Consider the following 13,627-nt stretch of genomic DNA (forward strand, 5'->3'; position numbering starts at 1 on the left):
CTGAGTCTCCTGCGCGCGGCGGGTGAGGAGCACTATTTGAATGATGCATGGAGTTGCTGCCTCTGAAGAGCCTTCCAAATCGGTCTCTCATAATGCTCTATTTCATTTGGATGCTGCCAAAGGACACAGCTGCCTATGTAGGAAGGATACAGCGAGGTAGCTCACTAAGTTTTGGAACAGACCCCATGAGAGCCAATATGACAATATTGATGATAATCTAGGGTTATTAAAATGGTTATAAAATTGTCATAAATAGATTGTATGCATCATGTAAAAAATATAATGGATTTATGTTATTTTCTGAAAGGGATTGTTCACCAGAAAATTAAAATTCTGTCATCATTTACTCACTTTCATGTTGCTCCAAACCCATACAGTATGACATTCTTTCTTCCATGAAACATAAAAGGAGATGTTAGGGCAGAATGTAAACCTCAGTCACCATTAACTTTCAATGAACAGAAAAAAAATGATGCAATGAAATTGAACGGTGACTGAGACTAACATACTGCCTGCCATCTTATTTTGCATTCCACAAAAGTAAAAAAAAAAGTTACAGTATGTGGGTATGGAGCACATTATGGTGAGTAAATTATGCCAGAATTTTCACTTTTGGGGTTACTATTCCTATAAAAAAAATGACAAATGAGGAACTAGGAACATTATTTCGCTCCACTGAAAACTTCACATACTGTAGCTAGAATGCAAAATTTGGAAAACATTGTGAAGTTGACCTTGTCTGATCTCTTTTAAAAAATCAGCCTTTTGTACTTATAATCGGTTACCTCGTTTTTCTCCAGACTGCACTCCTCCATCATTTTATCGCCCTGCTCTTGAAAGGTGATGATGATGAGAGCCACAAATATATTTACAAAGAAAAAGGGGAACACAACGAAATAAATCACATAGAAGATGGACATCTCCATCCTGTTGCCCTGGCTGGGACCCCGGTCCTCCTCGGTCACATCAACAGAGTGCTGCAGAACTCTACAATGCAAACAAGAGCCTGTTCATAGCCAGAACTATGCACAATTGATGACTTTTACATGGATCAGTGCTTTACATATGTATTAAACATGTTTTACTCTATGTATTATAACCAACAATCAGAGTTTCTGCAATAACTACAGCTTTAAGAGTTTTACCACATTCAAAACAAAAATAAATTATTCACATCCAAGTTTCCTTTAGAAAATGAAAAAAATACAAAAAAATCTAACTATTTTCAGATAGTAAAGCCTTAAGTGTGAGAGACCAAGCATGCAAATAACACACAGCTTAATAATATAGAAAGGTGTTAGTACTGTATGAATGTTATTCTTATTGAGAGGTTAATAAATTTGACAATAATAAAGTGTGAAATGAGGTTGCTAAAATCTTTAAGAGTTCTAAACTAAAGTTTGCTCTTACTGCGGCCAGCCCTCCCCAGTAGAAACAGTGAAGAGAGTGAGCAAGGCCCAGATGACATTATCATAGTGGAAATCACGTCTCTTCCAGTCTCGCTTCTCTTTTTTCTTGTCTTTGTCATAGTCAATGTAGTAGCCCCTACAAAATATTCAGAGAAAACAGGTAGTCATTTTTCATTTTCTGGCTGAATCTCCCCAAAACATGTAAAATTGATGTCTATTATCAGAAAAGTTCTTTTGAGCTTTGAAATGTCTAAGCAGCTAAATACAAATTTTTACTCTCATGAAAATAATTTACACTGCAGGATTAATGGACACCTACTTGCACTCTTCCTCTGTGTCCTTGGAACTGTCAGTACAGTAGTAAAATTTCCCTTTGAAAAGCTGCACAGCGATGACGGCAAATATGAACATAAAGAGCTTGTAGACAATGAGGATGTTGAAGACATTCTTCAGTGATGTGACCACACAGTCAAACACTGCCTGTAAATCATTGAGACAAGTGTTAGAATTCAAAGAGTACATGTCAGACCAAGAGAAGTCTAAAAATCGTCACCTGCTATCTGGCAGAACTGGTGTTACATTAGCATTAAATCTGTGGCATTATGTGACTATTCTTTGATTATATTATTAAAATATAGTTTTAGGTGACTGCTGCGTGTATTGATAATCTTGTGATGGTCAGTACAAATGGTAAGTGGTAAAAAAAAGTCTTTCCATTTGAAATATTTGCAACTCTGAAGTCTCTAATGAGATCTGTTCCACTTTATCATCCTTGGAGACAGAAAAGCACTTGTCCTTCTGTCTCTTACACTTTAACACTTTGCCACTTTTTTTCCACACATCACTCTCTTTCTTTTTCTCTATACCTTACATCATGTCTTTCTCGTTTTTACATGTACAGACACATGTAGACACACACCCTTACATAGTGAGTGCTCAGTTAGTCTGTAGAGAGAGTTTCCAAGTGTGAGATTTGGGAAATCAAAATCCTGACACAATCTTTTTACACAAGGCAAGACAGTTTCACCACCTATTTCACCTCATTCTGCTGTCTTTGCTGACTGCAGGGATCACATGACTTCATTCGCTTGCAAATGAACAGGGTACACTTTTTGTCTGACTAATCAAATAACATACCTTGTGATTCAAAGTCACAATAAAACAAAAGGTGTCTTTACACAGCCAATTTAAGGCTGGTTTGTGCCTGCTTAAAATTCTGTGTAAAGATGACAGTCAGACAGACAGACAGACAGATAGATAGACAGATAGATAGGTATGTAGGTAGGTATGAATGACAGTGTGAACTATGCTGGTATGCTGAGATTAGCCAATTACACCAGAGGTCATTAACATAAAGAACTCTTAAAGTTACAGTAGCAAAGGCAGACTGTTTAATTTTAAGGGACAATGAGAGGGTAAACAATGGTCATCTAAAACTAAATTACTAGTTTAAATGACTATTTTTGGTGCAAACAATCCTTGAATAACAATACATGTAAATGTAAACATCACAAACAATTAGAATATGCACCCATTTAACATTTTAACAATATATTTTTATATGGATATTTTTGGTTGGTAATATACAGTTTTCATATTCATATACCTTGAGTTTGGGAAGTCTTTTAATAGTTTTAAGAGGACGCAGCACTCTAAGCACACGCAGTGATTTTATGGTTTTTATGTCTCGTCCTGTGTTACTCCTGAATAAAATAAAAACATGTATTACTCAACACAGATTAAAGGCCTTTGTTTCATATTTCTCAAATACACACACACACACACACACACAAACACGTCATCATCATCATCACATGGCAGTCGCACAAAATCACAAGAGAGTGTTTTTACCCCATCACATTCCTGCCGTGAGCCACAATCCACAAGAAAACCAACAGAGAAACAAACGAGAAACAGACAGGCTTTCTGAACTTAAGAACTTCTCAATGAAGACACAAATGCTTTACATTCACAACAGAGAAAAGAGAGCATCCACTAACAACAATATATGTGAACAATTCGGAATGTCTGAATGTTTTCCCCCACATAGCCCATGGCATTGTTACATGTCATTAATGGAATTTGTAAATGAACAACAAAACATTTGAGCAATCCAGCTAAAACAGCTGAATCCAAATGCTTCAGATTTACCAACAGGATGAATCCTTGCTTAACTGAGAGTGAAATCTGATGCTTATTATCTTAAATGTAAAGGAGTTCGAGCTGTTGAACTCGGGCTTAAAGCCCATTTTATTTTTTGAACAAAAAAACAACACTTGATATGCCTTTATTTACTAATACACACATGTTGATTTGACTCACGTAAGAGCAAAGGCCACCAGAGCTCCCACCACAACTATGAAGTCCAAAATGTTCCACAGGTCACGGAAATAGGAGCCGTCGTGCAAAATCAAACCCTGTTCAATCATCTGAGAAACACACACGGAGTCCAGCTATAACAAGGTTTCATTCATGAGCCATTTAACATCTTTTTATTAGATACTACAGGACTAGGCAATTCTCTTGAGCCGAGCAGAAAATTACCAGGGTATTACAATCATATTGGTAGATCCTGTTATCCAAATAATAATAATAATAATACAAAAGTAATAATAACAATTAGCTTATTATATTTGCATGTCATTTGGTCCCAGGTGTAAATAGTGGCAGATGCTACCCAGTATAAACAATAACTATTTATATAGTATATATTGGTATTTTGTGCAGTAACGTACTGTTCTAATTAGTAAAAAAATAAAAAAATAAAATAAAATTATATATATATATATATATTTCTCTAGAGTTTATCATTATCTTTAAAAAAAAAAAAATCTTTGATCCAAAGACTTATGCCTAAACACTTGAAGTTAGTTAAGTAGACCAATATAAACTACACTAGTTTACATAGACTTTACTATTTACTAGAACTTTACTATTAATCTAAAATATAATAAAAATTAAAATTAAAATTATATGTATCTCCAGGCTCCATATCTCCAAAAAGCAATTGTTTTTTCATACCTTTGTCTGACTCCATCAGACTATTAGGGTGCAAATAGTCACTCCATGTTTGTATTGCATGGTAAGAGGTGGATTTTTGTTTCTTATTTTGCTCTCATACCTCCTGTGTCCTTCTCCTTTCTCTGTAATACTCTATCTCTCTCTGTATGCCTCGTACAGTTTAAACTGGTTCTTTATACATGAACATAAAGGAAACCAAACCCCTAGTATAAACCAGGAAACTCACTCACCTTGATTATCATTTCAAATGTGAAGACGCCAGTGAATACATAATCGAAATAGCGGAGCACCTGTTGAGCACAATAAAAAAACAAGAATCATATTCCTTTGGTATTGGCAAACAGGCATAGTGAGAAAACAGCATACCAGAGATTTAGATATTAATGTTGTTTGTCATTGATTGCTAAATTTGAACAAGTGAACAAGAGAGCATGTTGCTATTCTCATGATCCCATGATGGATGTACTGATGACATCACAGAAGTGATATTACTCACACTGAATGGAGAGTGATGTACCCAAGTTTGTAATGTAGAGGTTTCTTGGCATTCGTTGAATCGACAGTACAGTTCACATAATTAATTTACATGCATACAAGATCACATCAACTCTTACTGTAACAGTCTTAGCCTGTAATTAGCTGTTGTGATTTATACAGCTGGTGCGCTTACACTAGGGAAATGTAAAACCTGCAACTAAAATATCATTCTATTAGCTTGCAAACAATTCCAAACACTTCATGAACCTCAGGGAACATCATCAGGACCAACAGAACTCAAACACGCCTGGATCCTGATTGTTTTGGCTTTCTGTTTGATTTGTTGCCAAAAAAAAAAAAAAAAAAAACATCAGACAATCAGAAAGATATAAATTCCCCTTTTCCTTTATTCTGCATACAGAACAATTAACAGATGTTGCATTTGTAGTGAAATTACATAATTCTGTGCGAATCTGAGGAGTACATATTAATATTAAAAGAAAAAAACGCAAATTGTGATGTGAGTGTTTGACATAAGATTGTGTCATTATCATAATGTGTAGAAGTAATATATAAGCGTTCATTATTATGCAATATCCACCTATTGAGAATTTTATTATGAATGCAATGGGTAAAAAAAAAAACATGTGAAGATACTAAACGTTGTTTCAAATGCCACGTCCACACCAATCAGTTTGAAAACTCAGTTTTTATTTGTAATGACATCATTTTGCAAAGTAAGTTGTTACGGAGAGTATTTTCAAAAGTCTCTATTTAGCTGGAGGAAAACAGAGTTCTAGTGTGGATAAGAGGTGTAAACGTAGCGAATCAATGCATTTTCAAACAAAAACATGTTAGTGTGTGCATGGCGTAAGGTTCTTTAGATGCAATTAATAAAATATTAATGCAAGTGTACTTTAGAATGTTCAAGAATTAGTGACTTATTTTCATCAGTTTTATCTGATACCAAAGTATTCTCAAGGTCAGTATCACTGATATCAATACTAATGCTGATACCTCTATTAAATGTAAAGTCGTAATTTCTAGGAATAAATTATTTAATTTTAGCCATTTAACATTAAAAAGCAATTATTATAGAGCCATGCTTTTATTATTTATTTAATTAGAATCATAGAAAATAATCAATCATTTAACAACTTTTAAAGTTATAGTGGTAACACTTTACAATAAGGTTCCATTTGCTAACATTAGTTAACAACATCAGTTAACATGAAGTAACAATTAACAATATATTTTTTACAGAATTTATAAATCTTGTTAATGTTAGTTAATACAATACAATTGTTCATTGTTAGTTCATGTTAGTTCATAGTACATTAACTAATGTTTACAAATGTATTAGTATATATTTTAATTAACAGTAACAGTAACAGTAACAGTAATGTTAACTTATGTTGTTAACTAATGTTAATGAATGGAACCTTATTGTAAAGTGTTACCGTTATAGTTATATCAAATGCCCCAACAACCTAGAAAAAAAAAATCCTTAAAAAGTAAAATTTTCACCTTTGAAGCTTAAGATACACACTCATTTTTATGCTACATAAATAATAATATCATTAGTATTAAAAATAGAAGTAATATTTTTATGTGAGTTTTGATTTTCAATTAACAAATGTTTTGCAAATGGTCGTTGCATCCACAAATACTGTCAATTGTAGACTGACTAGTGGAGGGATATTCTTACTTTGTTCCTTTCTGAATTTGTGTTGACGGGGTCTTCGGCAGCCAAGGCAATGCTGCTGGCAGCAATCACAAGAAGGATTGACATTTCGAAATAGCGAAGATTGACAATGTAGTGACAGACCCTGCGGACCCTGTAGAAGAGATGAGGAAGAGTGAGATAGAGAGAAAGAGAGAAAGACAGACAGATGAAGTGCGAACAAATCTATAAAATACAGAATACAGCTGTGGCTCAACAAACGCCTAGCCTTACGGGTTGTTGGGTTTGAAAATTAACATGCTGACAGGTGGAGGGCCTTTGGGTGCATTTGGGGTTTCCTCTTCTTCTTTCTCTGACTTTGAGGCCTCCACATCTTTGCTATTACCTGTAAAATACAGGTATTTGTATTAAAAATCTGGATTTCATAGGATTTATATGATAAACTCAGTATGACTCACCAGGCTTACAACCTCCATTACATTTAACTAACATTTCACTAACAAGCAACTCATAATACACTACCTGTGTAAGATAGTTCTGCATTGTAGTTGTAAAATGTATACAGATACGAAAAAGCTTATGCTATTTACCCTAATCGACTAAAACAACCTAAGTAACTTTTAAAATAATTTGTGCAGTTTCCCTGCTGAAAAGGCCGGCACTGCTGGTCACATGCATGTTTCTTGATTGCTGTTTTTTCCACGTGGATTTTAAATAGGCTTAAATGTGCTATAAGCAATTGCATCCATTTTGCTAACTTACATCATTTTGTTTACTTCAACCACTCGCTCACCTCTGTCAACAAAACTGAACACTCAAAATGACTGACAGGCATAGAGCATTTGTGATTGGTTAGTTTTCTGACTGGCTGCCCCATGACTCCTTTTATGCTGTTTACTACTTCAGTAATATCTGTAGCAGTAGAGAAAAAAAACCCACCTTTAACTAAATTAACATGCAAGATTACCTTGGACTAGCAGAGCCATGCTGTTCACCAACAAAAATGGTCAACCAGCATGGCCTTCCTGGTGAAGGTGGTTGACAATTTTTGCTAGTGAAAAGCATGGCTCTGCTGGCCCATCAGCTAGACCTTCAAACTGTCTGAAGGAGCATGGAAATTCATGCTGGTCTAAACTGGTGTTATCAGGAGGGTTATCAGGGGTGCAGGGAGTCTCAAACCCGTTATCGAGGTCAACTCCATGGATGGCTGAGTGTCTGTCACTTCTATGACGATGCTGGTGTTGAGGGAGGACTTATCCTGGTTCAAGGATCCATGGTTGTTATTTTCTGTCTCACCGGCACTCTTAGTGGCCTGTGGGGACTTCTGGAGTGTGTTGTCAGTGAGATGTAGTGTTGCAGGTTCTGAGTCCTGGGGCTGGATTTTGGGGGGGGAATTGACGGGTGGTTTAGGCTCTGAGGATTCAGAGCAGTCTGGTTTGTTCTGCCTGTAGAAGGGGAGATGTTAATGGGAGCATTTCTCTCTCCAGACTCTCAACAAGGAATTTTGTGCACTATGCAAAAACAAACAAACAAACATTCTTAAGCATTATAATCAGCCTGCCACAGCAAAATTATGTTTGGGGCAGGACTATCTGTTTGTCCAACCAATGAAATACAGGGTGAGTGGTCGGGAAACCTGTTTGAAAAAAATCATTATTTTTGCAATTTCGTTTGGTGATGCTAGTGGCGTACAAATTACACACTTCAGCTTTAAGTTCAAAGTGTGATTTTTTGTGGACAAATGTTTGACATCCCAACGTAGTGGGAGTGGGAGCCACTCGAATGTAGTGTAGAGTCATGTCAGATGCGCTGCTCAGGCCTTTGTGAACTAGTTATAGGCAAGATGTAGGTTTACAATTGCATTTGGTAGTGTTTACTTTAAAAAAAAAAAAAAAAGTTTTTTTATTGAGTAAATTAAAAAAAAAATTGTTTTACTTTTTCTTGTAACTACTTAAGTAATTACATAGTACCTATTACTTCTAGTGCATTGCCTCCAACTCTTCCAGGAACTATATTCCTATAAACCAGTTATTGCCCTTTGTTTGTTTATTTACATAAAGCTGGTGCCTTTTATTTGTAATATTTGTAAATACTTTATGATCTCCTAATCATCCCCTACTTAAATTGTTAAATTGTCTATATTCTTCAAAGTGCATAAAAAAAAAAAAAAAACATGTAAATAGCTTTGCATCACCTATGATCAATCACTCTGTTGTCTGAACTGATCTCTCCATCATTCTTTGACTCCTTCTCTTCTCCCTCATTCCCGAGCCTCTGTTCTCGGCTGTCAACACCACCATCTCCTTGTTGTGCTTCCTTTCCCCTAGTGTCTAGTTGTGGATCGTGGTGGCGTGGCCGCCTGGGCCTGGGCCCCATATCAGGGGTCAGCGTGTCCCCCATCGCAGGAGGCCTGTACTTGCGCACCGCTCGCTGTCGCCTATTCCCCTTCAGTCTGGGGCAATGGTTATTGGTGTCCTCTGTTGAGGTTTTTGATTCAGACGGCTCTGTTAGGGGTAGATTTAGCGTTACTGGAGGCTCAGGGAGGGATATGTCCACAGGCATGGGAGGCTCCGGTATTGGAATAGCCAAAGGCGGTTCCGGAATAGGGATGGACAAAGCTTGTTCATCCATGGGCATGTCCATAGGCATGGGAGGCTCTAAGGTGGCCTCCAGCATGGTGGTGGTTGTTGTGGTCTCAATGGCTCCACGCTTGCTGTCAGACGGGGAAATCCCAGGCTTCCGGTGGTGGCAGCCGGGTGGTCCATCGTGCTCCTCGCTCGGGCTGCTGAAAAGGATCTCGCGGCTGGACATCTGCCTGTGTCGCCGCAGCTGGCTGGTCCTCTGCTCCCAGACTGACATGGTCAACCTTCTCCTCCTCTCTCTCCTGGACATGAAAGAGTTAGAAGCATTGAGTGGAGGAGCATCAGCGAGGCTCTCAGAATCTTCAAAGGAGTAGGCCGCGCGGCTCCGGTGAATTGCACGCTTCCTATACAGGTAGGGCCTCCTCCTCCTCCTGACAAGAAAAAAGAAAGGACACACAATAAGCCAGGATGACAAACAATGAATTTCAACAGTCATGCCATAACCATTGTTTACATTACACAATAATCATTACTATGTACAATTTCATTGGTAAACAGTGAAACAACAAAACCCTTTCTACTCTACTGAAAAGACCAGCTTAGACCAGTGGTACCCAACTGTTCTGCTTCATGACCCAACTCAATACAAAAAAATATTTTTGCTTTGTTTTTTTGTACAGAAGAAAAGGAAAATGTCATTAAAGGAATATTCCAGTTCAATACAAGTTAAGATCAATCTACAGCATTTGTGGCATAATACTGATTACCACAAAAATTCATCTTGACTTGCCCCTCGTTTTCTTAAAAAAAAATCTGGGTTACAGTGAGGCACTTACAATGGAAGTGAATGGGGGCCAATTTTTTAACATTAAAATACTCATTTTTCAAAAGTATTCCCACAAGACATAAACAATATGTGTGTAAACATGATTTTAGTATGATAAATTTACTTACTAATCTTTTCTTTGTAAAGTTATATCCAAGTTTACAACTTCATTGCCATGACAATGTAATGTCAACAAACCCAAAAATGACTGTTGAAATTACAATTTAAACAACTTTATAGCTCAAATAATACATGAGTTTTAACAGAAGAATTAATGTAAGTGCTTTTCTAAAATTATAAGTTTCACACTTCTGCCTTTAAACCCTCCAAAAATTGGCCCCATTTACTTCCACTGTTTTTAAAAGAAAAGGAAGGATGAGTCAAAAATAATTTTCGTGGTAATCAGCATTATGCCACAAATGCTGTCGATTGAGCTTAACTTGTTTCGAACCCGGAATATTCTTTTAAAATCAAACAATTACAATTAATATTAAAGCCATGAACTGCCAACAGTATGCAAAATTAACATGATATACAGTAGACTGAATATGAAAAATGACTTTTTATTGTACATGTCTTTATAATTTGAGCATTTGGTTTCTAAATGTCTCTTGAATTTCAGTTTAATACTGTAAGAAGGCAATAATTTTCTACACAAAACACTGTAGTTGTCACAAACCAACACACTCACAGTTAATGTATTTTCTTTTGACATCAACAACAAAAGAAATGGAAAGCGTTTCCACCTCCCTTGTAAGAGTTGATATGCCTAATTAATGTGCTACCCTTACACGATAATATTGTAAGTTGCATTTTATTATTTACCTTTAGCTTGAATTTTTCCCCACTGTTCATAACCTTATTAGAACAAACATCGTTACCCATTTCTTTGTCTCAACCCACCAGTTGAGACCACTGGATTAGACCATTGAATGATCTGAATTTAATTGAAGTCCACTGTTTTTAAAAGCTTGATGCCCAAGGATATTTTACTGGTTAAGCAGAACATGCTGGGGACCAGAGTCCAAAGCATAACATGATGGTGACCAGGTATGAAGGTCCATTCAGCAGGGTAGAAATTACCTAAAGTGAGGTTTTGCACCAATTAAAATTAAATATCTGTGGTCAATATCTTAATAATAAATGTATGCATCTGTAACAAGTACATTTGGTAAATAAGGTCAGAAATTTAGTTTCTGTGACTGTTTCTTTGTGACTGGAATTCATGGTCCAGCTGGTTAGGATAGCAGAGATGGAAACTGGATAGAGTTGCGATATCAAAGTGAAAAACAAAACAGTGAAACTTGTAACGAGTGCAAGAAATATTATTGTAGGAAACTGACAAATCAAATGCCAACCAAAGATCAGATATGAAAATGTGAAATCAGACTTTAGATAAAGATGGCAGAACAGAAAACTTCACAGAGATAGGAAAATTAGGCAGTGCAGAATGTTAAAATTGGAATAAACAGACTATTACTTACTGGCACTTGTACTCTTGTGTGGTCCGTGTAATCAATGAGCGATTGGTTGAAAACAAGACATTAGTGCTTTCAAGAACAAGGACAAAACAAGCCAAGCATCACAGCCCAAAAAAATCAAGGACAAAAATCTAGACAAACATATTTTTAGGGGGTTTGGTACTCTATGTGCCAATGAACACCGTGCCCTAATTACAGGGTTCTCAGTCTTTTTGATCAATGGATTTCTATGACTTTTCCATAAACTTTCCACACATTTGTGATTACTGGATAAGACTTTTTAAAAATAATTTTGACTTAATTCAAATAATCTGAGAAAGGGTTTGACAGATACATTGAAAAGATCAGACTCATAAGAATAATTTGCTCACAAATTGGACATCACTACAGCTTGCGTGTAAGTTTTACTCTACACAAGGGCAATATCAAGCCAATGAAATATTTTAGAGCAGAGTCTAACTAGATAAACTTTTATTGCCAAAAATAAAATCCATGATTTTTAAGATTTTAACCGTTTCCATGACTTCTCCAGGCCTAGGATAAAGTTCCCTGATTCCCTGATATGTACAGGTTTTCCAAGCAACAATCAATTGCTATGTGACACAATCACAGCCAATCAGAAGATGTTTGATGTTTAATGCACAGTAGAGGAGCTGGATCTTGGACCAATTTCACAGTGTGTGGGACTACCCAGCAGAAATAGAATCCAAGCAACTAACAAAATGCCCTGTAGTTGCTAGTCCCGGTCGCATCTTGTAAGGACGAAAAGTCTGATTAACATGGAAGTTATTTTGAATCACTTGTCGTTTTATTGCATCACGCCTGGTTGGGACATGGTGTTAACAACATTTATTACATTTTACATTACACTTTCGCTGTATTTAACAATAGTATCAAATGTTTTGGACTGTGTAGCATGGCAGCAAAGCGTCACATGACAACATGATGGTAGATATATTAGATCAGAAGCAACAAATACAGTATTTTTGAACTTTTTTGGAATGTTAAGACAGTAAGAAACATGGCACAGATATAAACATATATAAATGGAGTCCATATGCATAAGCACACATTTTTAGAGAAAGAGAAAGCACTCTGAATCATTTCTTTTGTAGTCTACCAGTCAAACATATGCATTTCTCAGGGAAGACACCCATAACTGTCATGCTAACTGTAGACATGCATTCATTTTCCAGAGTTTTTCAAGCAGTTTCGGACATGCTGCAACCTCTTTTGTTTAACTTTGAAGTAAACATGCAAGATCCAAATGCCACAAGCCACAATTTCCAGTCTGAGTTCACTGACAAAGTGCGACCGGCTCTCACATTATCTCCCAAAATGCAGTAGAGAAGAGATCCTGTGGTATTTACATCATCCCGAGGTGTTCTGACAAAGGCATGTCTGCAGTGCCTCATATAGAACATATTTTTTGGGGTTTGATTTCAGTATTTGTCATGCAGGCATGTATTATATAAATTTTTACCCCAAAAAATAAAAATTCTGAATAATTTAATCACTCTTTTCTCATTTTAAACCCGTATGACTTCCTTTCTTCTGCGGAAAACAAAAGGGCTTTGTTCACACTGCTGGGAAAATCAGATGTTTTCTCAAATCAGATTTTTTTAGCCTGACTGTACAAACTGCATGTTATATGTAGCCATTTCAGATTTTTTTCTGTTCAGACTGCAGTTGCTTTTGCTAGCACATTCACATTAGTTGTCATAGTAATGATGCAACTTGTGTAGGTTCACCATGCGTGAGACTTTGGCAATGGATATTTTGCCATTGATTATGTTTTTCACGAGGGGAGTCACCAAATAAGAACACAATAATCACTGACAATGGCTTAAAACATGAGAAAGGTGGCATATGCAATGTTTGTTGCTGCTAGGGTTGACAATTCTCCTGCTTAACCGGGACATCCCGTATTTTGGCCAAAGTTATGATGTCCCGTATGGAACGCCTATTGTCCCGTAATTTAGCAGGCAGTACCGTATTGAAGGCTTTGTTTCACATACTGAAGTGGAAAAATTCTCAAAGGGTCGGACAGTTTGTGACAGTTTCAGAGGGCTGTAAGGTGTAATAAAACATTCATGCCATTTGGAACACACTAAATGGCTTCTTGTAACAAAACCTGATGTAACGAC

At 36.5% G+C, this 13,627-nt stretch overlaps 1 protein-coding gene across 1 annotated transcript in view; it reads right to left on the bottom strand.

Annotated features, from left to right (window-relative positions):
- Positions 1-13,627, bottom strand: part of LOC127424478 (voltage-dependent R-type calcium channel subunit alpha-1E-like) — a 171,280-nt gene that overhangs the window by 30,807 nt on the left and 126,846 nt on the right. Inside the window, exons 20-30 of the mRNA XM_051669745.1 lie at positions 8,786-9,604; positions 7,771-8,036; positions 6,865-6,976; positions 6,616-6,745; positions 4,661-4,720; positions 3,732-3,838; positions 3,261-3,272; positions 3,016-3,112; positions 1,729-1,889; positions 1,411-1,545; positions 786-987 (exon numbers count right to left, since the gene is read on the bottom strand). Of these exons, the coding sequence (XP_051525705.1) occupies positions 786-987; positions 1,411-1,545; positions 1,729-1,889; positions 3,016-3,112; positions 3,261-3,272; positions 3,732-3,838; positions 4,661-4,720; positions 6,616-6,745; positions 6,865-6,976; positions 7,771-8,036; positions 8,786-9,604 (2,101 nt within the window). The remainder of the gene's footprint in view (positions 1-785; positions 988-1,410; positions 1,546-1,728; positions 1,890-3,015; positions 3,113-3,260; positions 3,273-3,731; positions 3,839-4,660; positions 4,721-6,615; positions 6,746-6,864; positions 6,977-7,770; positions 8,037-8,785; positions 9,605-13,627) is intronic.

This window comes from Myxocyprinus asiaticus, chromosome 33 (genome assembly GCF_019703515.2).
Source record: "Myxocyprinus asiaticus isolate MX2 ecotype Aquarium Trade chromosome 33, UBuf_Myxa_2, whole genome shotgun sequence".
Lineage (NCBI taxonomy): Eukaryota > Metazoa > Chordata > Actinopteri > Cypriniformes > Catostomidae > Myxocyprinus > Myxocyprinus asiaticus.